The sequence below is a fragment of the Mastacembelus armatus genome, chromosome 12 (genome assembly GCF_900324485.2).
Source record: "Mastacembelus armatus chromosome 12, fMasArm1.2, whole genome shotgun sequence".
Classification (NCBI taxonomy): Eukaryota; Metazoa; Chordata; class Actinopteri; order Synbranchiformes; family Mastacembelidae; genus Mastacembelus; species Mastacembelus armatus.
In genome coordinates this window covers 5,548,007-5,575,011 of record NC_046644.1, presented here as the reverse complement: position 1 = coordinate 5,575,011, position 27,005 = coordinate 5,548,007, and the positions used below count along the sequence as shown (strand labels likewise).

Sequence of the window (27,005 nt, the reverse complement as noted above, 5' to 3'; positions counted from 1 at the left end):
ACATAGAGAAAGAGTATCCAATGTACTAAAGTAAACAGGGGTAATAAGAGCAACCAAAAACCAAGCAAGACATGGACAAAACAGAAAAATATGGCAAACCAGAGTAACAGAATGTGTCAGTTCTGCCAAAAAGAGGTAGACCAAGATTTGTGATTTGTGACTTTGCAATACACTGCAGCCTAAAGAAAGACAGGAAAAAAAAATCAAACACCAAAATTTGACACACTAACCAAAACAAAAGAAACACAGCAGAGCATTTTATTTTACAGCAATTTACAACAATCTGTTTCTCTCGGATCAAAGCACAGTACTGTATTTGGACCATATAGAGATGCAGTTGTATAGAGTTGCATAGCATATGGTGCCTCAAACTAACAGCCTGGTAGAGAATTTGCAGTAATCACTTAATTTGTTCATAAGGGTGCAGAATTGCCATTTAACATTCAACTGCATCTATGCACAGCAAAATGTTGCTATCTAAAAGTGTGTGCTCCACAATGCAAATTTATGGCATTATGGATTTGGTTCAAAAACACAAAGAGAGTAAGGAGAAAAAAAAGGAGAGAGTCAAGGGAAATAACAGAAATTACCAGATATTAAGATGACCAGAGATGAGCTCAGGCATCAGTCAGAAGCCAAACACTGTATACAGGCACACTGCCACAGACAGCACTGGTCCATCAGTGCTTAGCTAGCTATCCAAAAATTCATTTGTTTTCTGCTTGAATACACAATAGTTTTAAGAATAGAATAGGTTGATGGTTGATGACTTTTTAAAATGTATTGTGACTCCCATACTCTAAGGAATACAGTCTCAGCTACTGGGATAGGGAATGATAACTTACTGAGCTTCATGGTGGAAATGGTAAAAAATGTATTGTTAAAAAAAAAAAATAAAGCAAAGCTAAAGATTTTTTCTGCTGTGTTCACCCTTCTAGAAAGGAACAACCAGGCCACTAGCCCGCAGGTATTTTGAACTGAGACCCCTATTGTGTAGCGTATGTAGCGCAGAGCGTGCTTAATGTTTGCAGACCTTGTACAACCTGAGCGGGGATTGCTGTACTAATTAACAAGGCAAATTTGAATGTGACTAAGTGCAATAGCGAAAGAGTGTGTGTGTAAAAGGAAAAGAAAAAAGCCTGGTGAAAGTGGACATGGTTGAAAGTCACTGGGGCAAGTGAGTAGTGCCGAGGAGCGAGACTCACTGGGGGCAGATCGCACCTTGTCACCATAGAAACAGGAAGGCGAAATGACAATGGCTCTGCTGGGTTCGTGGAAGATGCACAGCAGCAGTGGGAATTAAGAGAGGTGGGGGTGGGTCGCAGGAATGAATCACATTCTGTTTGTTTTCTTAATTCGACTCTGTGGTCAAAAATGAATGATACTCCAGGGCTCTGTTCACATCCAGCCAGATTCTCCTCAGATGCTGGTTATGAAATCAACAGCAAGGGCAACATTCATTTTAATAAAGGCACAGGTTCAGCAACAAATTCACCCATATGTCAGGTAAAGTATCTATAATGGTAGTAGTAATAATAATAGTAATGGCTTGGAAACAGTGGTACCTAATGCAAACGATACACAGAAGCACGCACGCGCGCACACACACACACACACACACACACCAAAAAAAGACAATTTTTATATGATGCTGACTACAATCAGCATGATGAAACAACATTTTTACGCCAAGAGAAAACACTGTTGCTTCTTCCTTTTTCTCCTGAGAAGTAAACGACATTCTTATTTTAAGTGGACTTCCTCCTAAGTCCTGCCTTAGGAGAAATATGGAGCAACAACTAAGATCAATAAACGGAGATTACCTCTGTAATTGGAGGAGCAAAATAAATGGGGTAGACTTTACTTTGGATATTGCTGTGCTCGTAGGTTTCTCAATGGCTTTTTTGAGACATGAAAATAAAGAAAATAAACCTGAGTCAAAATTGAGATGTACTTCAGTAACATGTACTTAAGTAAAGATGTTGTTGTTTGTTTTGGTCAGTACATTTCACAAGTAATGTATATGAAATTGATCAAAATGTCATACGGGTGTTAAAACAAAAAGATTATGTCTAGATTAAAGAATGTGGAGACAAAGATGGACCTTCTAAAGTTTTCTTTCCTCTGCTTTAAGTTAAAAATTTGTCCCCAAATATGGTATAATTTCCTTTGACAGACAGAGACTCACTCTCAGTGACGCTACCATGTGTGTTGATGGTAGCAGAGCAGAAGGATAATCCTCTACTGAAAAGGAGAAAAGGCAGAGAGGCCACAAGGGAGTAAGAAACCAAGGACAAAAGTAGCTGGTGGAAAAAGCATATGAGATGATGTGGCAATATATAGAGAGTTTTATATTTCTTTTCTTTTTATGTCAATGAAAGAGTCTCTAGCTAAAATCACAATAGCTGTGACCTGGAATTACATCAAAGAGGCACACAGCAAAAATTTCTGCCACATTCAAGAGTTAATTTTATGCTTTTATAGAAATAAAGTAATATTGCAGGAAATCTGCTCATTTACTTTATGTTTATGAATTAAGTATAGAGCTGGTGTTGTTAGCTTAGCATAACTAGAAGCCTAGAAGCATGGGGAACAGGTTCCGTCCGAAATTAAAACTTTGCCTACCAACAACTATACGTAAATATAAATGTAAAAATAATTTTAGGGAGATTTTACATGAAGGTATTTCTGTTAGTTAACAATACAGACAGAATAAAGCTTAGCATCTAAATACTAAAAGAGAAAACATGACACGGGCCACAGTATCACAGAAGTGATACAGTGCCTTGTGGGGGTTTGGGGACATCTGAGGCGGTGTTAACATTTAAATGTCACTTGGTAGAATGGGAGGACTTGTTGGCAACATATGACCCCAGGGTGTTTGCCGGAGGAAAGAAATGAGAGAGAAACAGAAAGAGAGACTACCTGAAGGACATAACCAGAAACTCAGAGGAGAAATATACAGCAGTCAAACTACAGAGGATGAGATTGCAATACTTAAACTGACTTTAGTGCTCTGTTGTGTTATATAGACACTAATACACTGATGCCCAAAGTGATACCAAAGAGAGTTTCATTATAACCACAGTCTCTTAAGGAAATAAGCACGAAAAAGCAATACTTTAAAGTGAAAATATCTACAGCCCTGCCAGCATCTGTCTTACACTACAGTGCTTTGGACTAATGGCTAATATCAGCATGCTAACATGCTCACAAGTACATTATGAATATGCTTGAGTACATCAGGTTTACCGTGGTCAACATGCTAGAAATTGCTTTTTAACACTACACACAACTGAGGCTAAACACACACAAACCCACTGATACTTTCAGTTTTTGTGAAGCATCCAGTATTTCAGTAAAAACAGTCCAACAGGGCAGCTGATTAGAGCGAGAAAACCTCTACGTACACCAATCTCATTTCTTAAAAACAAGTACAATCAAACTTTCTTCAACTTTTCCACAAATTGCTGCTACTTTAAAGTAAACTTGGAAATGTCTCTGTTACTGTTTAAATTAGATTAAATAAACCAATAAACAAACATTTCAAGTGCCTTCTCTCACTAATTTTATTTTTGTCATCAGTCAGAGACTCAGTATGTCTGCATGACTAAGAGGAGTGGTTTCTGTTGGTCCTGAAGCTGATGAAAAAAAGAGAGCAGGTGCGCTGTGTAAAATCCAGTCTTAGAGTAAGATGGAAGACAATAACCTCAATGTTACAGAGCAATAAGGACTGAATGGCTCCTTTGGGGAACATTCTGACAACATGTGATTTATGGCTGAGAATGTAATCACATTGGGCCAATAATGATTTCTGCAAAAGCAATGTGGACATCACATTACAGCATACATTTATATAGGAGAGGACAGTCACTGTATAGACTGCATGCTCAAGTGTGATTACTACAGGCATCCTTATAAAATCAAGCGTTTGTTTTTATGAACATAACCATTAACGTAAAAAGACATAAAAAGAAACACACTCCTTTCTCAGTTACCAGCTGTGAACTGTCAACACATCCCACCACAAAACTTTAACTTTAAAAATGTCTATATTCGTACATCTATCTCATCACAGGTTTTAATTTATGATATACTTCCAAATGTATGTATGAGTCTGTACATCCTGTACAGTGTGTCATCATGTTGATTTATAAAATCTAGCTTCAAATGTAGCTACATTAAACACATGAATAGGATGAAAGAAACATTTCATTCTGCAGCATCCAGGTGAGACAGTGAGCCTTTACATATCCATCTCCTCTGTAGAGGTTACACATAAGTATGCCCTGCTATTGGAGTGCTACTGTATATCTCTGTAAGCATAATCAAGGCACGGTTGAAGCTTACATCTTATATAAGCAGCTAAGATATCAAGTAAAATATAATTACAAAAAAATCCTTTTAGAATTGATATGACTTTACCATATTATCATTGCAAATTATACATACTATTAACTGATGTGTTTATGTTTTTTATGTTGTAGCTGGTCAAGCAGCAAAAAATGGCAGTACTCAAGTATCAGTATGTTAAAACCATGTAAATGTACTTTTACTTCAGCAACACAACACTGCTAGCCCTGATCTGTATCAGCCGCTAATTTTGTTCATATTAAGTTTAACTTTAGCTTCTATATGAGAAACTATATATAAATAGAAGTAAATGTGTTTAGGGTAGGGCATTAAAGAGGTACCATTTACTTACAGCAGTGGCCTTTTGCTAGCTGATGCATTTAACTGTGACATCTGACCTGATTTTGCCTTGTGGGAAGTGTCTTTTTCCAGAACCTGCATCGCTCATAATGGGAATGGAAATGGACACTGGCAAGAGATGGTGCATCACACATAAGTATACATACACATTAGAGACCAGAGCACAAACTAAGAAGAAACTTGCAGAGGGTTGTTTTATGATATCCATAATGATTTTAGAATGTTTCTTTTAAAGGCTAAATGTGTAATATTTAGAGTGACATAGGGCTGAAACAACTAATCGACAAAATCTATAAAAATCGATTATTAAAATAGTTGGCAATAAATCCACGTATTAGTTAGTTTAAAGTGATGTGCCTGTTTGCACACGGTGACAAGGTGAACAAGATGAAACTGGCAGAAATGGAGAACAGTGAAAGTCTCATTTATAATGAAACAATTTTTACACCGTTATATGGATAGTGGTGGTGGCTTCTTTTGTAGTTTTTCTGTTATGTGGTCAGATAATCAGTCATCCAGTAAACCATTCACTCAGCAGACAGACTTCTGTTTAATCTGATGTCTAAGTCACAAATATGAGACCTATGTTACCCTTAACCTCTGTGTTTTTAGACTTCATGGCTATATTTCGCCTGGTGCATTTACTGATTTTCAGTAAGATACAGGACAGACAGCTGGGTTTTTTTAGCCACTGTGTCATAATAAACAGCACACACACTCACCACAGTTCTGATGACTCTGAACAAAGGTTAGAGTCAGTGTCGATTAAATGTTTCTGTTTTCACATATAAACTCTGGACAATGTCAAATGTTCAAATCCAGAGATAGTCTGGAGTTGTCATGCTATTAACACATGCAGCACACAGCGGGAGATTTTACAAGACGCATTGTTACATGGGGAGAAAATCCAGTTGATTTCAGTTAGGGGCAGTGTTTAGAAGGTTACATTCTGCAATATCACTATTGCTTTCACATTTTACACATGGCACCTTTAAAGGAATTTGATTTGAATCTGTGGGTTTGAAGAGATGCAGCCATATTTGACTGATGTATTGATTTACCGATATGTATTAGCGAATCTTTACACCCATAATAGACACCTCTATATAAAGGCAGCATTGTAATATAGATTTATTGCATGGATGTGAAACTGTAGCTTTGAGTCTTTATTAAATCTGACATCCTTTTTACATGGTCTATATATGGCAACCCAGTCAGACTCATGTCTAGATCATTAGTGACCATTCTCCTCCAGTCTACTGCTGATCACAGCCATAAGTGAAAATGATGCAAAGCTCCATTTGATTCATCCCTTCATCTCCTCTCCAACACTCTGCCTGTGTCTTGATGTCTCTCTTTCTGCCTTAATTTCTCCCTCTCTCGGTCTCTGCCTACTGCCTTCCCTTTCTCCCATCTGTCTCTTTACAGCCCTTTTCTAATGTAGCGTGGATACACAGCAGTAAATCAGCCATTGTGGTGACTAAAAGGCCGCCTTACAGTCTCACTCACGGTATGCCTGCATATCTAAATACACACAAATACAGGCAGATTGTGTTGAGGGAGTGGCAAGCAGTAGAAATGTGAGGCGATAGAGAAAAAAATACTGCTTAAAAAGGCATACACATTGTGGTCAGCAGCTTGCTGTGTGACCTCCTCTGTCCTGATGGAAGGACTGCTTGAAGAAAACATTGCACAGGAGTTAAAGTCACAGTCACTGGAATGGTGATAAGATAAATGCATTTCAATCTTCACATCACAACTCTCTTTGCAGGTAAACCAGGGAATGCGGAGATTCCAGGTAAGACCAATCTACAGGGATGGGCAACCCATGATGCTTGAGGGACACTGTCCAACTATCCCCCCTCTACCTTTTGCTGATTACCTCGATCAGTTGTGTTTAGTCAATCAGAAGCTGGAAGATCCCAATTCAGCTCATCTTTCCCCACTTTCATGCTTATCTGAGATGACATCTTATCATATTAACTATGATTGTCCTCATTTCATGTGGTGCACACGCATAAAAAAGGGCAGTTCTAACACCTATAAAAAGTTAATCCAGTTCAGTGATGTAGAAAATGGTGCTGAGAATGAAAGACCTTGACTGTGCTTCTTGAAGGGCAACCATCTTGATTGTTTTCATAGGGGAGGGTGTGCCACTTCCTTCATAATTTACACTTGAAGAATGGTCTGGGATTTACACAACACACAGCTCACCTGTTTCTCTTGGGACTTACAGTCTCAGCTCACTATTCTTTCGGTTTTATCCAGTCTAGTTTTCTTCTTTCATTTAATGTGCTGTATTTGGAACAGAGGCAGTAGAGGTCAGGGATGGTGGGGAGTGGGAGAGAAGAGGTGTTGGAAAAGAGATAATAACAGTTATCAACTTTGGGGGGCTACGCGTGGTGCGTTGGTTAACGTGCCCGATCATGAACATAGTGACGCTGGTCCGACTTCTGGACAAAAATTTCCCCAAAATTAGCAGAATTTTTGACAATGCTTGACAAAGTCAGAAACTGCAGCGGCTAGCAAATACCAACAGAAAAGTCCACATATATGGTGCTTTTGTGAGATCTTCTGTAATTTCAAATATTATGTTTACAATGACTGAAAAAGAATGCCCAGCATTTTTGTGGTTCCAGCTGTGTGAGGCATTGACTGTGAAAGATAAACGAGGTCTGGGACCTGATCGATCCTTAACATCACCACTTTCCGAGTGTTAACAGGCTTGTTCAGTCGCCCACACTGCTGAGTAGACATTTAGCCTGAAGTCCCACATGATCATATGGGCCAATAAAGAGAAGGATGTGCTCAACTGGTATATTATTGAGGAGATATCACTGGTTCCCTGCTCTCATCTCTCCTTACCCAGTTTCCACACCCCTCCAGAGTCAATACTGACTGGTTGTAAATTGGTGAATTGTCAGATAACCAAGCATGTTGTCAATATGCATTGGCAGCAGCTGCAAAAGGTTGTGTTTTGCTAAAAAGACACAAGCTTTTCTTGTTTGCTCAATTTGCTTAGATAAGAGATGGGATAATTACGGTGTTACAGAACATTGAATTAGCAGCAGGAAAACATTAGCACTCAAACTCCAGTAATGACTGTGCAAAGCTGAAAACGCCCACTGAATTAATGAGTCTTAAGAAGACATACTTGAGAAGATAATTTAAACCAGTACATCTGAAATAACATCTCTGCTCATTAATAGCAACCATGTTTAGAGGTTAGATCATTGGGAATATGATCTTTTGGATGGACCAACCACTGTCAGAGTATTCACTGGCTAAAGGGATATCGCCATAATCCCTGTATATTTTAAGCCATCCAAATAATTGTATTCCCAAACACCGCAGGAGTAATGTGGTGTATGCAGTTAAATGCAGTGAGGAGTGTAGAGATTTGTATATTGGTGAGACCAAGCAGCCAGTCTACAGGCACATGCACCAACACCAGAGGCCCAGCTCCTCAGGACAGGACTCAGAAGTATATACCCATCTACAAAAACACAGTGTTCAGGACCAGGACATATATATACTGGACCGAGAGGAGAAGTGGTTCAAGAGAAGTGTAAAGGAGGCCATCTATGTTAAAGTGGAGAGGCCCTCACTGAACAGAGGGGACAGTTTGAGACATCATCTGTCTGCTTCTTATAATGCTGTTTTAAAGACTATACTTTGCCATTTTATGAGTGAACCAGCATGTTCCTCCTCAGAGTAGAGAGGGAACAATTCCATAAGCTGATGGACACCATCTTATCTGGCAACACAGCCATTCTGACATGGCAGGTCATGACTGATCATGTGACTTTCTTGTGTGTATTTATTGCCAGCGATTTACTGTAACCCTGCCCTGCCCTGTAACCTTAAAACTGATGATGAACACCAAAGCATCTTAATACCTGAACTTTTAGTCTAGCGATTTTAAGTTTTTGTTGTTTTTTTTAACATATTTATTATCAGAATTTGTATCATATGGAAAGTCTAGAAGAGTCATAGGATATTTATATTTTATTTCATTCATGCGTGCAGCAAGCCAACGAGAAGACAGCCAGCTTTACCAGCACAAGTGTTGGCTGAAAACAAGAACACTATGTACCCAAAAAAAGACGTGTGCAGAACATCCATGTATTTTCTAAGGCTGAATCCAAACAGGAAGAATTTAGAGCAACTTTCAGAGGAATGGATTGGCCACTATCTTGTGATCCAGTATTCAGTTCTTAATACGTTCGTGTAGTCCATACGATTCAGCTGGCAATGTAGAAAATTGTATAATGAACAACTAGTAAGTCCACCTTACTTTGAGAGGGTTATACAAAGATGCAGGAAATGAAAAAGAGAAATGCACGCTGCACGCTGTGAATCAAATGTAATATCATCAGCAAAGTATGAAGTACACATAATGTATACTGTTTATTGTGGTAGTTAATACGTGTACATGAGTACTTTGATCTGAGCCTCGGTTATCTCCCTCATTTTCCCTCCTCTCTGTTGTGCCCTGCACCTCTCAGTGTGTGACTATGTCAGTCATTCCACTGTTAGAGAGCTTACACGGGGGCCGGGGAGGGTGAACAAACAGAGTGCTGCTCCACAGAGACGAGTCAAAGTGAAGACAAGCTAAAGAGGGGGAGGTGGGGGCAGCGAGTGCTTCAGCAGCAGCAGCCGCAGCAGAAGCAGCATCTTCCTGGTAGATCTAATGAGATTGAAGGGAGGAAAATCTGGAGGAGGAATGCTGGTTTTTTTTCACCACACAGTCCAAACACATCTCCCCTGCCCTCTGCACGGCCCAAGGAAGCAGGCGGTGAGGAGGAGATACTCTCTGTGCCAGACTTTGCTCCATTATGCAGATGGTTGTGAACAGGAGGGGACACCGCTAAAGGCCACTTTCCAGCCCTCTTTGAGGTCAGGGATAAAGCTCAGAAGAAAATACAGTGAGCAAGTCCATCAATTCCACCAGCAAAATGACCAAGTGGTCTTCATTTTATGGTGCAGCTGCTGTTGGTGAAGTGAGCTGACTGGCTCACTAGAGAAATTCAATATTCATGCCGTGTCCGTTCTCTTGCATTTGGATTTAAAGGTCTTGGGGGGCAAAACACACCAGTAAAACTGTGACAGACTCTAGGACAGAAAAGCCCTCAGCTAACCATAAGGATCATGGCAATGCAATGCAAGAATGACAGCAAGTAAAAAAAATACAGTAAATAAATGAATATATTATATATATTATAATGCATTAAATAAATGAATATATTATTGGTGGCAGACGAAGGTACTCTCCTATCCTATGTTAACTTCTGTTGACCACAATTATTTCAAAGTACTGTAACCAGCCTTTTTCTCAGATCATTGTATTGGCTTTGGGTTAGTTTATGGTTGGCACACAAAATTTTACTTCTCAAAACTTGCTGACTGATAAGTTTGAGAGCAGTGGTGAAACCAAACTAAAACCCCCAATGAGTAAATCAAAATACACACTTACTGAACAGCCCTGCCTACATGATACTTTTTGCTGTATTACCTTCCACTGAGATCTAAAAAGAATTTGTGGGTTTGTTGGAGGAAGTACAGCAAGTGTTTCTCCACAAGTCTGCTAAGAGCTTAGGAGTGGGTGATATGGCTATAATCCTTACAGCGTATATAGAACATTGTCTAACAGAGGAAAATATCTGTTAAACCAGACAATTAAATGCCTGACAAATTATAAAAATATATATATATATTAATCTTTTTTTTTGTGACTGTTACTCAATTAGACAGTTCCTGCTTACAAAACAAGGAAGCTTCTCCAGGGAGTAATATTGCACTTCAGTCACATTTAAGATACATGCATTGTGTAAAGGCCTGTGTCACAGGTGCCAGTCACGTAAACATATCCTTTCTTTTCTGGAAGCCAACACATTCACCATGATAAATGCTGACATTTGCTGAGGATTCAAAGGTCTCTGTTATTTACTGTGACCTATGTGTGCTTCACTAGCCCAACGTCCAGGTTGAAAGTCCTCTCTCTGCTGGAGGGCAGCTAACCATGAGGCCTTTCAAAGCTTAGTTTGGTCTGGATCCTTGCACGGATCTCTTAACCGTTCATGACATGTAATTTTTTATAATTTCAGAGCAAAATAAAGTTTGTTGTCCAGATCTCTAAAGTGTGGGCTCCCCTGTCAGTCATGTATTTATCTGATTTTTTTTTATCACTGTATTTGTATTAATTTTACTTTTCCATCAAAATTGTATGCAAAGTCAAAGTTTGAAAATACAAAAAAGAAAAAGTCTGCAGTCCTAAATACACATATTTCTTTTTCCATTTAACATACATAGTGTCAGTGTAGGATAAAATACAACCATATTCAATGACTGTTAACGTTTCTCTCATTCCTGCAAAATGCAGTCAGACTACCTGTAAAATTACTGCTGTATGCCAGACAATGTGTGTAATCAGCTCTGGACTGAGTCATGTGTGAAGAGGGAAACCTGCCAGTCTGCCACATCAGCTGTGGTGTAGTGCACTTCCTCTGCCTACAGGAAATGACAAACATCACTTTCAGACACGCTTGACTCGCTTGGAATCTTGGCAGCCAAGCCAACAGAGACAAAAGTCATGTGTATGAGTGTGTGTGTTTGTGTATATGTCTGTAAGTGAAAGTGCAAGGAAGCGATTCCTCACATTTTTGTGGGTTTTTCATGCGTCTAGACACATGTGAGTGCCTGTGTGTGTTCCACTTACATGTGTGTGTTCACAATAATTAGTCCAACAAATTTGTGATTAATCTTTGCTATAGTGAGTCTCTGTGTGCTTGCCAATTTGCCATTGAGCCAAATTAAGTCCGAAAGCTTCTATATAATAAACCATGCCTTCCTGCCAGGGGCTTTGTAGCAGATGATGCAAACTGTGACTGTCTAGCCAAGAACCTTCCAGATATATATCATCATGATAATTGGTTGCGCCACTGCAAGAGAAGCCATCTAGCCAGCAGCCATTTTAATCAGATATACAGTAAATAAACATGGTGGAAAAAGAGATGCAGGCTGGATCTGTTAGATGCACAGTGTTATACTGAGCCAGCTTGACTTACTGTTCTCATAAATATTTATGAATTGGGGCTTGCCTGCTAGTTGGCATGAGCTGTCATTAGTCTGTATGTCAAGTCAGCTGTCATGTCCAAACATGCTAATACTAAAATGACAAGTGTCACGTCACATAAAAACATAGGTTAGAATTGTCAGTAAGCTGGGTGCCATGGTGCTGCAGCAAAAATGAAGCAAAAAGAACATGAACCAAAAAGTTTGCGTCCATCTCGTGACCTATAGTTGTATGTCACTCACTTTTCCTTCCCCTCATTTCTTGTGATGTAGCTATTCTCAGCTATTTACCTAATTCAGTAAATACCTACAAAATGGGGTTTGGGGGGGGGGGTAATGACATTCTTGGATCTGGAACAAGTGAGACAAACATAATAAGTTTGATAGCCATGGCAGGCATTGATTAAAACACAAATAAACTAATAAAAGCGTCTTGTTGTGCTGACTGACAAAATTGAAGGGTGGATAAGAGAGTTCAGAATTTTTACTTTTTTTCCATAGTCAAAGACAGATGATTAATTAGTTGATTAGGGGAAACATCTAATAAATGATGAGAGAATAATCAATAACGGTTGGTTGCAGCATTTCAATTTTATATTCCTGACCACATCCCTGAGTGAGTGTGAGCAGGAAGAGAAGAAGCTGACTGAGTTCCCACCCGCTGCTCAGAGCTCTTGTGTGACCAGACAGACAGAGCTGGTATCAGTCTGCTACAAGGTGGACAACATGGCAACAGCATCGGCGGCACTCAGCCAGCCTTGCAGAGCACACAGTGTTCACTCACTGAAGAGATGTCTAACTGGCTAGAAGATATTCAGCAGAACACCCTGTACCAAGAATACAACCAGCAAAAACACACACAAATCCAACAACCTAATATCTACCATGTCACTCACAACATCTGTCAGTATGGTAAATACTGACAAAATGATCAATAACATCAGAGAGAAGAAACTCCATGATTTAAATGAAAAACCTCTAAGAAAACAACTCACCAGGATTAAAAGTAATTTAAAAAAAACAGAAAGCCAGGAGTAAATTGTAACAATGTCCGTGTACAATAATATGGGCATTAAAGTTAAAAATTACAAAGATACTACCAATTCTCCAGAATCTTGTACATGTACTGTACAACCACTGTCAATATCTGGTAAAATAAAATAATACGCACATTCTGATAATCAATGCTGAAGTCAATCTTGAAGTAACTTCAGCAAGGCCACAACTGTCAGATCTCCACGATCAGACAGCAGCATTTTGGCAGATGTTCAAAGGCAACATTTATTCATGCTGCTGGGTGCAGGCATAAGCTAAAGTGACCGAACCTCTGTAGTCACTGCAACTATACTTTGAAGCCTCCTCTTGTGTTAGCCCCGTTTCCTGAGAGGCACATGAAAGGAAATCACAACTTTGAAGTCGACATGAGCACCAACTCCCACCCCGGCTCTCACCCCGACCCACTTAGGGCAGGGACTGGTGAATCAAACATACAGATAAATAAATAAAAATAACTGCCCTGCCCTTTGTTTCCCTGGTGAAGGCAGTGGGATTATTGTTCTTAGTCATTTCAGCCAGGAGCCTTAGATTGCAGTTGTCATATTGTTTGCACAGGTAGTAAAAGGTCATGTGAGGCTTAGGTCAATAACAGAAATGACTGGCTAATAAAAGCCAAGGGATAGAGGAGTTTAACTATGCATATCCATATTAAGACAATATATATATTTTTTTTTTTTAATTTAAACACAACAGTTTTACCAAACTCAGTTATTTTTGTTTTGACAGCTTCCTTTCTAAAATGGCTGGATGAGACTGGATGTGCTGGGCTGAGATGTCATCCCCAAGAAAAAAGCTGTGAACCAATGTTCTGATGTAAAAGCAGAGACACCAACACACAACATAGTAGTGGGGTAGTAGTCCACCAGCAACAATAAAACTAAACAACAAAAATGAAGGTGACCACAGCAAAGCCTGAATCTAAATATTTGAATTTTGTGGTACTTGCAAGGCTGCGGACTTAATGGGCACATTCCAAGGAAGTCCTGGCCTGGTGATGGCTGTCTAGATCCACAATACAATATGTTGTGTCTACCATATAATGCAGCAGATCTGCAAAAAATATTAATACACTTTTTTAATATCAGTACCATTAAGAACTAATCAGAAACCTTATTTGAAATCATTTAGTTCATCCCTTGTAAACAAGTGCGGTCTTTAAGTCATGTCTCACAACACATTTTGTGCCTTCGTGGTCCAGCAACCTTGCTGACTTGACATGATGACAGAAGTCCGCGAGGGTTCAGTCTGCAGGTCTGGCCAGTGCATGTTTGAATTCTGCCAAAAACACTGGGGAAAATGGAAGAGCCATCTCTAACCTGAGCATCACACATTGCATTTAATTAGAAAAGAGTAGGATGGTCAGAGGGTCAACGGGCCAAAAGAGAAAGTGACAAACTGTCACAGTGGAGGTTTGGAGCAAAGGAAGGGAGGATCCAAATGGCAGACAGGCTGGAAAGAATGAAGTGACTTTATGTGATGGTGTGGTTTACAGGCACACAGGCAGGCAGTGGCAGTTTGGTGTGATTGCTGTTTGTGCCTCCAATTTAGTATCCTAATGCTAAAAGGCTTAATACTACAAAGCAAAGGCAAGAGAAACAGCTTCCCAGTGAAATGTAAAGCTAGTTCCTACAGTAACAACTACATTTTAGCACGCAAGTGCTGCAAGCTCAGGTGTTTTTGGGTCTTTTTGCTGTACTGTTAATTTCTCAGAATCCACCCCAATAATACTGAATGTAATTACTACTTGAGGCTGCATAGGTCACTGTCACGGTTCCTCAACAATGGATGCACATTCTTGCTTTAAATATTGATATGTTTAAGAGCACCCAGCTTTTTAGTATGGCACTTTCACAAACAGAGGCTCAGATACAAACATACTGAATCCTTCCCATAATGCAACATCAGTGTCTTTCATTATATCATACAAGAAGGATGGTTGAGATGAGAAGGATTAAGATGATCTGACAATTTAGGTCAGATGATGTGTGTAAATTTAGGTTTATCTACATTAGGCATCCATCTCTACTTGATATTCAGTGACTTTCTGTTAAGCTCAGATAAACCAGACCTTCCAAAAACAAAAAGTCTAACTTTCATGGTCATGAGTATAACTTGGATGTTAAGGGCTCCTTTAATTTAGGATAGCTTCAACTGTGACTTACTTACTGTGAAGATTATGCCTTATACTTGCAAATATAAACCTCACCCTTTCTACTTATATTATGGACACTGTTGTGCTCAGTGTGTGATTGGCTGTATCTGGCTTCTCATTGAGACTCAGTGTTCCTGGCTGGCTCATAGTTCTATTGATTAGGCCTTTGGCAACCTGGGCAGATTTATTCTCTTATTAGGTGTTCCTAATGTCTGATCAGGACAGATTGAAGGTCTGCCACTGCCTCTAGCTACACTTTCATTTACATCCTTTCATTAGTACTGGGTGGCTGTATGGACATGATTTGCCTAAGGACCAAGCCATTGCATTGTACAGTGGACGGAGAACTTATACAGATTCTTATCAAAGACTTACTTGTGTGATATAAAATGATTAATATAGCAGAACTAACAATGTTTTAATTTTAAACAAAGGAGAATCATTTATTTCCTTTCTCTCACAGCTGAGAACACTCTTCAGCATGTATTCTATACTAGATTTTCCAGTAAGATCAAGCAAAACATTACCAGTCATTTTTGACTGATGACAAAGCATTTTTATATTACCATTTTATCCATCATTCATGCATTGACCGATAACACGTAATGGAAGTAGAGCTAGATTCACCTTTGAGTAGCTTTCTAACTGATTTTTCAATCTCTTGCTACTCGTCATATTTTAACTATTGCAGATATGTGGCTACTCTATAAAGCACAGAACTAAAATTAGTATAATCACTAATGCTTGCATGTAGACTACACAGGACTGAGCAGAAACAGAGTTTAACACTTAAGTGCACAGTTTAATCCTCTTAACTTCACCTAGGGAGACTGAATATCTAAGGAAATGGTTAAATGTCTTCCTGCCTTTTATCATTTCACATCAGGACCAAATCTCCCAGGATCAAATTTGCATCATAGTGTGATCCATAGCACAAAACCACATCCAGAGGTGATGTGACTGATTTCAGGTCCATGTGGGTTCCGTCTGGATGCCTGTAGACCCAGGATCCCACAGCAGCATGTCGGGCACAAAGCAAACAGAGCATGTCTCACACACATATATGCATACAGAAACCCCCAATCATACCAGGGTACATTATCTACTGTTGTTGCTGGGCAACCACACAGAGATGCATACACACACACGCACACACACACGCACACACACACACACACACACACACACACACACACACACACACACACACACACACACAACATAATGGTTAATTTGTATCCAGCTGTGTCAGCAATGAACTGCTAAAACTGAAGAGCTATTTCTCCTGCTCTTTTGAAGAGAACGCTGACACAAAAATCTGACACCATATAAACAAAAAAATATTGATATATTCATTTAAATTCATTCTTTTCTATTTTCTGATATTAGCATATTTCATTGCTGTGGTTTGCATAAATCAGTACTTCATGAAATTGTTTGTTTAAAAGGTTAAGTTACATGCAGGAGCTTGATAATACAACCAAAACACAAATGAAAATGCTTAAGACCAATGCTGTTGGCTGATTGTTTTTTCTTGCGACATACAAAGTGTATCACATGACACTAAAAGCATCTGGTGCATCTTGGTTCATGAAGACTGTGGAATTCAAGTGGTTTGCTCCAAGCAATGTGCCTCTGTGTGAGTTTTAGATTTAAAGAACACCTTTCATCTTCCATTACACGTCATTTCTTCCAGTGTGTAGATATTGCAAGGGAACATTAAAACCAGTGATAGCCCTAAATGTAATTTTCCTACTTACAGTTTGTGCTGAGCCAAAGAAAAAGAGACATTTCTGGACTGTTAATTAGCTGACTCTGACCTGACACAGATGAGACATAAGAAATGTTTTCATTTTAATCACCAGCCCTCTCAGTGTGCTTGCCTAAAGTTCATTAAGTTTAATTTCTCTTAATATTTATTTACAAAAGAGTAAATCTGGTAGTATATCACTGTTTACCGTCTTCAGTCTCTTGATTTTGACTGCTTTGTTTTTTCTTCTTGTGCACATTGCCTCTGCAATTTTTGTTCTGTTCATTTCGTATCCACCTTGACTCCTTTGTTTATTGACTTTCTGAAATATCCATTATTTACAGCACAAATACAGTTTGATACAGCATGAAGACAGTACAATATCTCTCTGCTCATAAATTTACCAGGTGAAAAGAACACTTTTCACCATCACCATTTCTAACATGCTTCAGGCAGTGAACAGTGAGGCAGGAGAATTTCCTGAAAGGACGATTTAACTACATTTAAAATGTTGTGTTGCTAAATAACTCAGTGTGTTGCTAAAATCAAATACTTCCTACACCAGTGGTGGATAATGTAATGAGATGATCAACAATGAGCTGATAGAGCATCCCAAGCTTTTAAGGTGTCTTAGGTTGGTGGTGGATCTTGTGGAAGCTCTCTTTGTGTTTTTACCTCACATTCACTTTGTATTTTTATCCACTACAGACTCTAAGGAGCAAGGGTGAAACTACTTCCTCTGCAAACAAACCAAAATATATTTATACAAATGAAGATAGACAACTGAAAACAAAGTTCCTGTCTCTTTGAGCAATAAAGAAAATCCTTAAAATGGTAAGAGAACATTCAAATCTGCAGTTAGCATGGCGCATTAGGTAACCAAAAAGTCAAGGAACTGAAGTTTTGTTTGAAAAATCATTAAAACTATTGTATTATTTTTCCTCTTCCAAGCTTCTCACAGTTAACAACACAAAAGGAATACCAAACCACCTTGGAGACGAAACTTCAGAAACTTCAGCTCTACGCTGAAATCCCAACAATAATTACTAAAAACTATTGACCTGACTCTTGCCTTCTCACTGACTTTTTTAGGCCCCTTTCTGATAATAAGAAACACATCTCCAAGAGTCTGACAGCTCTCCTGCCTGAAAACAGTGAAAAAAAAGAAATTTTAACTTTTAGCTATAAAATAATTTGTCACAACACCATCTGGTTAACACAACTAACAACCACTGCTGACACGTAGTGTACCTGAAATACGTACGTCACATACAAAACATACATTTACTATATTTTCCATTTGCCATGCTTGCTCACGATGCTGGAGCAGGACTCACCAATGTGGGTGTTACGACAAAAGGTTCTGAATCTCTTACTCACAAAGAACATCCAACATTATCTTTCAGTTTAGAGTTACCTATTAACCTAACCACAACCTGCATATCTTTGAACGGTGGGAAGAAGCTGGAGTACCTGAGGAAAACCCACACAGACAGGGAAAACATACAAACTCTACACAGGACCCCAGTCTGCTATGGGCTCGAACTCAGGACCTTCTTGCTATGAGGTGACAATGCTAATCACAAAATGAAACTGTAAATTGTTCTTAGAAATGTATGCTATGTCGTACACTGGTCAAAAGTATGTGGATAGCCAAACATGACACCTATCATAAATAGGACCTCTGTGCAGGACCAGTCAAGTTCTTTCACAACTAAAACTGAACAAATGGTCATTGTTCACTCTTTTCACTAGCACAGACCTGTGCTAGTTGAATAACTTCTAGCAGCTTCCAGGCAGGTGCTCCAACTGGAAGAAGGTGATTCCACTACATCGTCTCCTCAGGTGCTCACAGATACATACAAAAGAAACCACTCTCTCACTTACGCCATCCATCTCCAGCTGACACTCAGTGGGCGGGGGACTCACCCTGTGAGGACGACCACAAAGTCCATTACATTCCAGCCGTTGCGGAGGTAGGAGCCTTTGTGAAATGCAAAGCCCAGGGCGATGATCTTAATGGCAGCCTCGAAACAGAATATTCCAATAAAGTAGGGCTCTGTGTCATCCTACAGAAAGACACAAAGAATCAGAAAGAGGATGAGAGTGACAGAGGAAGGCCCTTTTGTTAGAGATAAGAGAGTGGTTAATGAAGCGTCCAGTGAAAGAGAGGATAGTAAGTAAAAGAGAGAAAAAAATGATAGCTCCTTTCACCTCTCACAAGAAGAGGAGCTCTCTATTATGAATGAAAAGAGAGTAAATACAGTGAAAACAATATTCACTCAGCAGGATCTTAAGAGCCAAGGTAAATCTGTGAAGTCGCAGGACTGCTCATTTAATGCATTAAAAAAAACTGAGTAAACATTTTGGATAGTAGTTAGGGGTATCTGGAGGCAACCACAAAAAGGACGCTTAAGTCTCTCTTGGAGCAAAATGAAGTATAGAAATAGAAGGGAGTAACCACAAGGGGACTTGAGGGGGTCACACTCTAAAGGGGGAAGTAGATCTCCTAAGGGGCAATTTGAGCAGGCCAAATAAGAACTATAAGTGCCCCTCTGCTGTGACATTAGGACAAACCAATAACATCACAATATAGAAAAGGACAAAGGCACTCTGCATTATTTCCTAAAAGTGTCAAACAATCAACAGTGAGTCATGCAGTGTGTGGATAGGTTAATAATGGGCCTTGCTGTAGAGAAATCAGAATCAGTCACCTACTGTATAACATGAGACTTTTTCTTTGCCTCCATTAATATCTGCAATAGCCTGGGGTGATGCACACTGGATGTGCAGAGGATCTCTCACACCCACACTAACCTCTCTCACCGTCAATTCTGTTCTGTCGCTCCAAGCATACTACAACCCAACAGACAGTGTCCCCAAACCCCAGCATCACCCAGCCTCTAACATAAATAATCATGTAAAAGCAGTGTGACAGGTCTGAGCACTATAAAATATGTGACATTCTGTGGCATTGGTTTACTACTGTGAACATCCAGTGATAAAAGATATTTTGGACTAGTGTTAATGTATCAAGCCTGAATGCTTTGGGGATAAAATAATATAACGACTGCGAAGCAGATAAGCTCTTACTGGGCAATAAGAGAAATCACAGTAGCCAGCATTGTTTCAACAAGAACAGCAGACATTCAATGTGGCATGAAATATATTCATTTTGGAATGCTATAACAATACAAGACTTAAAGACCAATCATTTGAACGTCTTATGTAATAACAGAGCTAGGCTGTCAGAGTAAATGTCTGTACTAGTAGTATGTAAATGTCTATGACACAGAAACGTAAAACACTTGAATTATAAACACACAAGAAATCTGGGGAAATCCCCAAGGATCATGGCATTAAAGACCTGCAATGGATCACAAATACTGAATAGCTTCTCTCATCACTTCCACTTACAGCACACCTCCTACTACATTGACAGAGCTCCATAAATAATAGCTGATCCCTTGTTCTAATTAAAAGCCTTGAGGTTGTAATACATCCTCAAGGTGGAGGATGTATTACAAGAGAATGCTTTTCTCCTTTGTGTAAGCACTCTATTCACTTTTTTCTAGTGCTGAATGTTACCTTTTTGTTTTCCTAGTTGTAGCATTTTCACTGCTGAATTTGCATCACAGCTGCCGAAATAATTAGAAACAGGAGCAGGTGGCACAATATGAGAAGAATTCATTGACTTTTCCAAATCTGGCTGTTGCTCTTTCTAACATTCTGCCTCTCTATTTTAAGACAAACTCCTCTGAGCTACAACACTTAAAAACATGAACAGCAAAGTGCTGAACCATAAAGCTACATGCTGTTCAGCTTTTCTTTTGTAGTACATACGGCAGAATATGCCACTCAACCTCTTCATGCAGTAGTCTCTGTGGTTTCTCCCTGAGACTGCTTAGCTGTGACAAGATTGTCAGAGTTACACTGCTGGTTTAAGCTGAGCACATAGGTGAATACCTAGGGGCACAGGCAGGTGGAGCAGGAGATCAAAGAGAGGCTCTGCAGGTTTACAAGATAGAAGCCGGAGGGGAAAAAAAACAACAGACAAATACACTTAAACACACAACATGTCTAACAGCCTAATGAGTGAAAGGCTCTGTTGCAGTTAAGCTGCTGTAGGTCAGTCCTTTGTAGCTCCAGGACACCAGTGCTTTTGATAAGGGTTAAGAAAACAAAGCTGGGGTTGTGCTGCTGATTATATAGCTGTTTTACTGTGTATTCACTGTTGAAAAGGTCTTTGTCTAAAAGAAATAACCTCAAAGAAATGCACTTACCAGGCGTTCTGACATAGGTGTCTTGTCACTGGCAGGTAGATGCTGCTCCAGGGCCAAGACGATGCAGTTGGCAATAATTGTAGCCAGGATCATGTACTCAAATGGCGTGTGAGGGTTAAGGAAGAGGAAAGTGAAGCTGAATTCATTTACTACACAGATTGATCTTAAGTGTTATTTTCTGTACATAAATACTTTCTTTTCAATCAAAATAAAGAACTTTACCAGGACTAAACTGAGTAAATGAAAAAAGAAAGAATACCCACTCATGGCAGACAACAATAATTAACAAAAATTACCCAACATGTCACTGTATGATAAATGGATCAAACTTTAATTTGGACACATTCTGTTCATAAACCCATAAGCCTTCTATAATGCTCTAGTTAAAGGCTTTTTAATAAGAAAGCTTCCTCTCTATGTGCCTGTGGTCACCCTTGGTTGACAATCTCAAACCATTCTTAGTGACTGGCTCATTCCATACTCCATTTTCACAGGGTCATTGACTGTAGATCAGTGCCTATTGAAGATTTCACAAGGGAAATAGGGATTTTATGACCATTAATGACACCCAACTCCCCTGATTAGACAACAAACAGAATACTGTTCTCTGAATTTTAACAGGAAATGCTTCTCTTACTTGTTTCAGTGGTGAATTTCAGTTTCCTGTGGGTTTTTCTTTTTAAGAAAGCACAGAAACTGTAAACTGATAACCATTATTTTATAACAGCTAATATTGATCATTGTCATCTCCAGAGTAGTTTCATTCTTGAGTTTGTCATGGAACCTGTAGCTTTCCAGACTTACGCATTTCACTACAAAAAGAAATGTATTTAAATGAGTTATTTAATTTTCAGTTAAGTCCCAAAAATCATGATTTTTTCCACAAAAAAATAAAATAGGGAATATGATTCAAACTAATTACACTTGTTTTCCAAGTGCAAAGCACATTAAAAAATATGTGAATTTTACAGGAAACAGCCTAGTTTTACACTGGGATGTCAATCCATTTTTGAGATTGTCCACTAGGCTTTAGAAAGACTATAAAAGGAGAACTACCTGAAATCGCAATTCTAAGGTAATCATCAATAACTTACAGCTGTCTAAAAAAATGTTTTTTCCCCACAAGAATAAATGAATAAATATTATAAAGTAAGATTATTTATTTTGCAGAGCACGCATTTAAAGACTTTTTTTGTTTTAAATGTATTTTTTTATAGCTTCCTATGGAGGAGTTAAAGATTTTAATAATTGAATGAAAGCGATATGCAGAAACACGCTGAATAATGTAATAACATTCTGCATCACCTGTTTTAAAAGTGTGACCAAGACATTTTTTGCAGTGTGGCCAGAGTGGCGTGGAGCGGTAAGTGTGGGCGACTTCAGGACCATGGAGAGGGCTCCCAACTAAGACAACGAGGCGGTGCTGCAACCAGGGGTCTCTTTTCATATAAATAAACTGCGCTTTTTCTTAACAATTACAGTGACAGCACCGACTTAGGCTAACATGTCTCTTTTACGCACGCAGATTTTATTGAGTTCTTGTTGTGTAAATCATTAACGATGCCTGATCATTATTAACTACAGCGCAGGGATTGCTGTCCATGCCCGGCACAGTTTACAGCTGACATTTAGACAAAAGAACTTATCAGTCGATGTGGGTGCCCAGAGGCTCGAAACTGATATTGGAATACAAATACAAAAGGCAACATAATAGGATGTGAAGTCTTTTCAGTGCCAGCATCTATTGAGACAACATCTTTGTGTCATGTTAGAGATAAGAAACGAAGCGACAGGTGCAGTCGGCGTTGCGCGGAGAGGAATAAAGGAAACACTGTGGTAGCTACTTCATGGGCGAAAATAACTGCTCATTCAAGAGCAGGGCAGGATTTTCACAACCTACTGAAAGGGCAGATTACTGAAACTTAACAGTTTGATAAAACAGGCCTGCAGGTCGTGGTGCCTTTCTGCTTTTCAAATATCTGTGTGGTTGGAAATCAAGGACAGATTATAATAACAGAAGGTTATAGGATCCAAATGCACCTGCTGTGTGTCTGGTGCTACTGGTCAGGAAGGATATGGCCACTCTGTTATTCGCTTTGCATACTTCCGGATGAGATTGTCCTCACGGAAGATGAAGAGGGAGCGGTTGACAGTAAAGCAGTTTTGTTTGACGGGGTTCGGGTTGTAAATGGCCATCGTCCGGGCTCTCTGGGCCATCGACTGCTTGTACATCCTTTGACCACCCGGAGCGCCACCACCCCGGGCTCCCCCTCTCCCAGCACCCGATCCACCTCTCCCTCCGCCGCCTGCGCCTCCTCCATAACGGGTAGGTAGATCTTCTGCAAAGCGAGCCATTCTGGAAACGCACAGATCCAAAAGGGAAAATCCAAGCTGGTGTCAGTGGAAATGGAGGGGAGACGCATCACAACAAACACACTTCATCCAAACCACAGCTTAGCGTTAGAGTGCAGAGAGAGCGTTGCGTTTGAGGAAAAAAATGAAAAATGAGCTGGTCTCATTGAAAACAACGTTCTCTTAATCCTTTCCATCCATGCATCTTCAATGACATTTAAGACATTAAAGTTTTAAGCAACGAAACACTTCGGCTGTAAAAATTTTCACTTCACTGAGGCTGTTGCATCCATACCAGCCGGTGTCTGAGTGAAGAAAAAATCACGCTTAAATACAATCACATCACCCTGTTTCTGTCCAAAAACCTGACAGCATCGTGTCAGCAGCCACACACCAGTTGAAACGCTCAGCATGTGACGCAAAAAAAAGCAGGGGAGTTAGAAAACGCTCAGATCCATATTCTTTCTCATTCCCAGCTGAAAGCAACAGTAAATCAAGCCAGTCCAACACGAGCAGTTGTCCTGTGAATTCTGTTTGATCGCTCGCTGTATGGGGGCTGAAGGCTATACAGCAAGTCCCCAGTGAAATAAAGGAAGAGTGCATGTGACCAAAATGCGCCTATCGGTGGCTGGAGCGCACAGACGCGCTCACCGTCTGTTGGTTGCTTATAACAGACTACACAACTAATGAAGTTCAGAAAAGCCCTGCAGGTCAAAACATGAACGTCACCCAGCCTCGCTTTTAGTGTGATTTTACAGCCTGAAGATGATAGCAGTACCTGACTGGCGCCTTCTGCAAAAAAATGCCTAGCGACTGCTCACATTTTTATTGTGTATTGGTAACAAGTACAAAAAAAAAACATCGGCGCATTATTCTCTATCTCTATAAATGAAATGACACTTCAGTATTTGAAAGAAAGGTAATATGAGGTAATATAACCCTTTAAAACACTCCTGTGTAAAAGACATGTATAAAAAAAGTGCCATTACTACAAACCTAATCTCCATATTGTTTTATTGTCTCATTTTCAAACATTTCGACACAGACACTGGTATATGCCTACAAATAATAACTGCAAAATCAAAAATCAACCTATATTTTCTTTACAAATATTTTTTTTTTGACTTTTTAAACTATGATATGTAGAAAAGTATTAAAGTGGTAAACTTTCCCTTTGCCACCAACTGGATTTGCAAATCTGATGAACATGTAAATGTAACATGTAAATGAATGCATATGAATAAATATGTGCTTACAAATGTTACATTACCAAATGTTAAACAAAGGCATGTTATCCTATATGGTGACAATAAAGTCATACTCCCTGTCATACCTCTTGTAAGCCAACTGTTATAACAAAAATCCAAACTATAGAAAGCAAAAGCAGTATTTGAAAAAGAGATCTTAATCTCTATGGGACTTCCTGGTAATAGGTTAATAATAATAATAATAATGATAATAATAATATGGGCAGGTCATTTAGCTTCCAGATGACAAAACAATTTTAATATGTTGTATTGAGTTGTTAAAGAGGGCCTGTGCTCCAGGCCTCTAAACAGCACACTGGGGTTATTATTCAATACAGCAAGTGCTTTCCAACAGAAGCTCTGTGCATCTAAGAAACTCATCATTTGCAAATACACTGCTTGGGGCAGCCTTTTATCTCCTGGGTAATTTTCTATCTACTAACCGGATAATGACAGAAAACAAAGACTGTTTTATATACTGTAAATATAGATATGTCATAACCTTTGCTGGCCTGAACAACATAACTGCTCTTTGAATAAGCCAGTAAAGGTATTTTTTAGCCTATAGCTCTTTCAAATGTTCGGTCACATTAATATCATTGCATCATATCGTAACAAAATACTGGAGCAAGGTGGTAAGTCAATGGTCAGTCAATGATGTGACCACTAAACTAATAAGAAACTCACACAGCCAGCTGTTGGCTGTAGTATGTGGAAACAGATGATGAAGAGGAGAGCTGTATATCACAGAGGAATCTTTTGTTCTCCAAGTCAGAGAGTCTAAACCCTGGTAGAAAATATACAAAAAGTAATTTATTTCACAGGCAACTGGCTTGTTCAGTTCTTGGTGGCTCAGTTTTAATGTGCTTGTTGTCTACTTAATTTTCGTGTATTTCATTAGGTAATTTAGATTATTCATAGTCAGTTCTTGTTATATATTGTATGTATGTTTTAATCTACTATACAACAGAAGTTAGTCAGTTATCGTAGGATAGAAATACACAAGACATGTTTATGGTGGCTGCAGGGATTCACAGGCTACTATAAATTTAGGCAATAGCCTATTCAGATTAACATAATTTCCCACTGGGAGTATTTTTTGTGCTTTGTTTACTGAAGATGATGTTTAATTAGATTCATGAATGAACTAAAATGCATCATCCAGACTTTTTGGATGAATCATCTTGGCCAGCTCTCTTTGGGTGGAAGGCAGGGGTACACCCTGGACAGGTCACCAGTCCATCACAGGGCATCTGTCAATAGTTTTGAAAAGGAAAATGCTGCCTTTCAGTTTTTTTTGGAAACTTAATTCATAAGCATCTGTGGTTATGTGTGTGTGTGCGTGTGTGTGTGTTTAGATGTGCAATATGCTTTTGTTTCACCAATGGTATTTGACTGACCTTTATAACTTCAGACTTTGCTTAATATTTTTGTATGTCTTTTGTTCGGTCTATGTGCAATCTATTTAATCAAGTGCACGTCAGACATCACTACACTGCTAAACAACTGACATCTGAAGGCCATTTATGAATTAAGTATTGCTAATTAGTAATCTCTAAATTATCATCTGCTGGAGCCAAGTCCTTAATAAAAATGCTCTAGATGAGCCATCTAGTGTTACAGTTTATGTACTGCAAGAAGACTAAAAAGAACTGTACTGTACATTATCCATCCATCATCTATACACGTTTATTCCTCTTTAGCGTAACAGGGATCTGCTGGAGCCTATCCCAGCTCTCTTTGGGTGAAAGGCAGGGGTACACCCTGGACAGGTTGCACTGTACAATAGTTTGAGGATATTTTGTACTATAATTTAATCAATTTTGTACTTTGAAATAGAAAACCCAAATGTAAAATGCATTATGGTATTATATAAAAGAATAAAAAGATGCAAAAAAGTGAAAACTAAATATTATTAATTTGTAAAATGACACCTGCTTTCAAAAAACTTTTATTATCTTTCAGAGGTTTCTACAGACTGGAAACAATAGGCAACTGCCCTGGGGTGTTTGGCATAATGCAATACAGTTCAAGAGCAACACAAACTACAGCCTCTAAAACGACAATAGGGTTGAAAGAATACCTCTCTAAAACAGTTGAAACAAAAACACAGGATTTGTTCCATGACTGCTGGATTTGACTGTCTTAGTTTTAACAAGGTGTACCTAAACTAACACCTGAGCATACAATGTCAAGCTTATCTTGAGGCCTGAGTCTGGAAGATTGGCATAAAGCTTCAATATTTTAGTTTTTTACTTTTTTAATGAAGATTCATAAATGAATTGTGTTAGATATATGCATTTAAGCATAGCCTAACAACGACTGTAACGTTACACAATAAAAAGAGTAAAAGGAAAAGGGGCCTGATTTATAATAAT

At 39.0% G+C, this 27,005-nt stretch overlaps 1 protein-coding gene across 1 annotated transcript in view; it reads right to left on the bottom strand.

Annotated features, from left to right (window-relative positions):
* cacna1bb (calcium channel, voltage-dependent, N type, alpha 1B subunit, b) overlaps window positions 1-27,005 on the bottom strand; it is a 143,433-nt gene that overhangs the window by 114,966 nt on the left and 1,462 nt on the right. The window contains exons 3-5 of the mRNA XM_026297441.1: window positions 23,106-23,384; window positions 21,029-21,134; window positions 18,675-18,814 (exon numbers count right to left, since the gene is read on the bottom strand). Coding sequence (XP_026153226.1) covers window positions 18,675-18,814; window positions 21,029-21,134; window positions 23,106-23,384 — 525 coding nt within the window. The remainder of the gene's footprint in view (window positions 1-18,674; window positions 18,815-21,028; window positions 21,135-23,105; window positions 23,385-27,005) is intronic.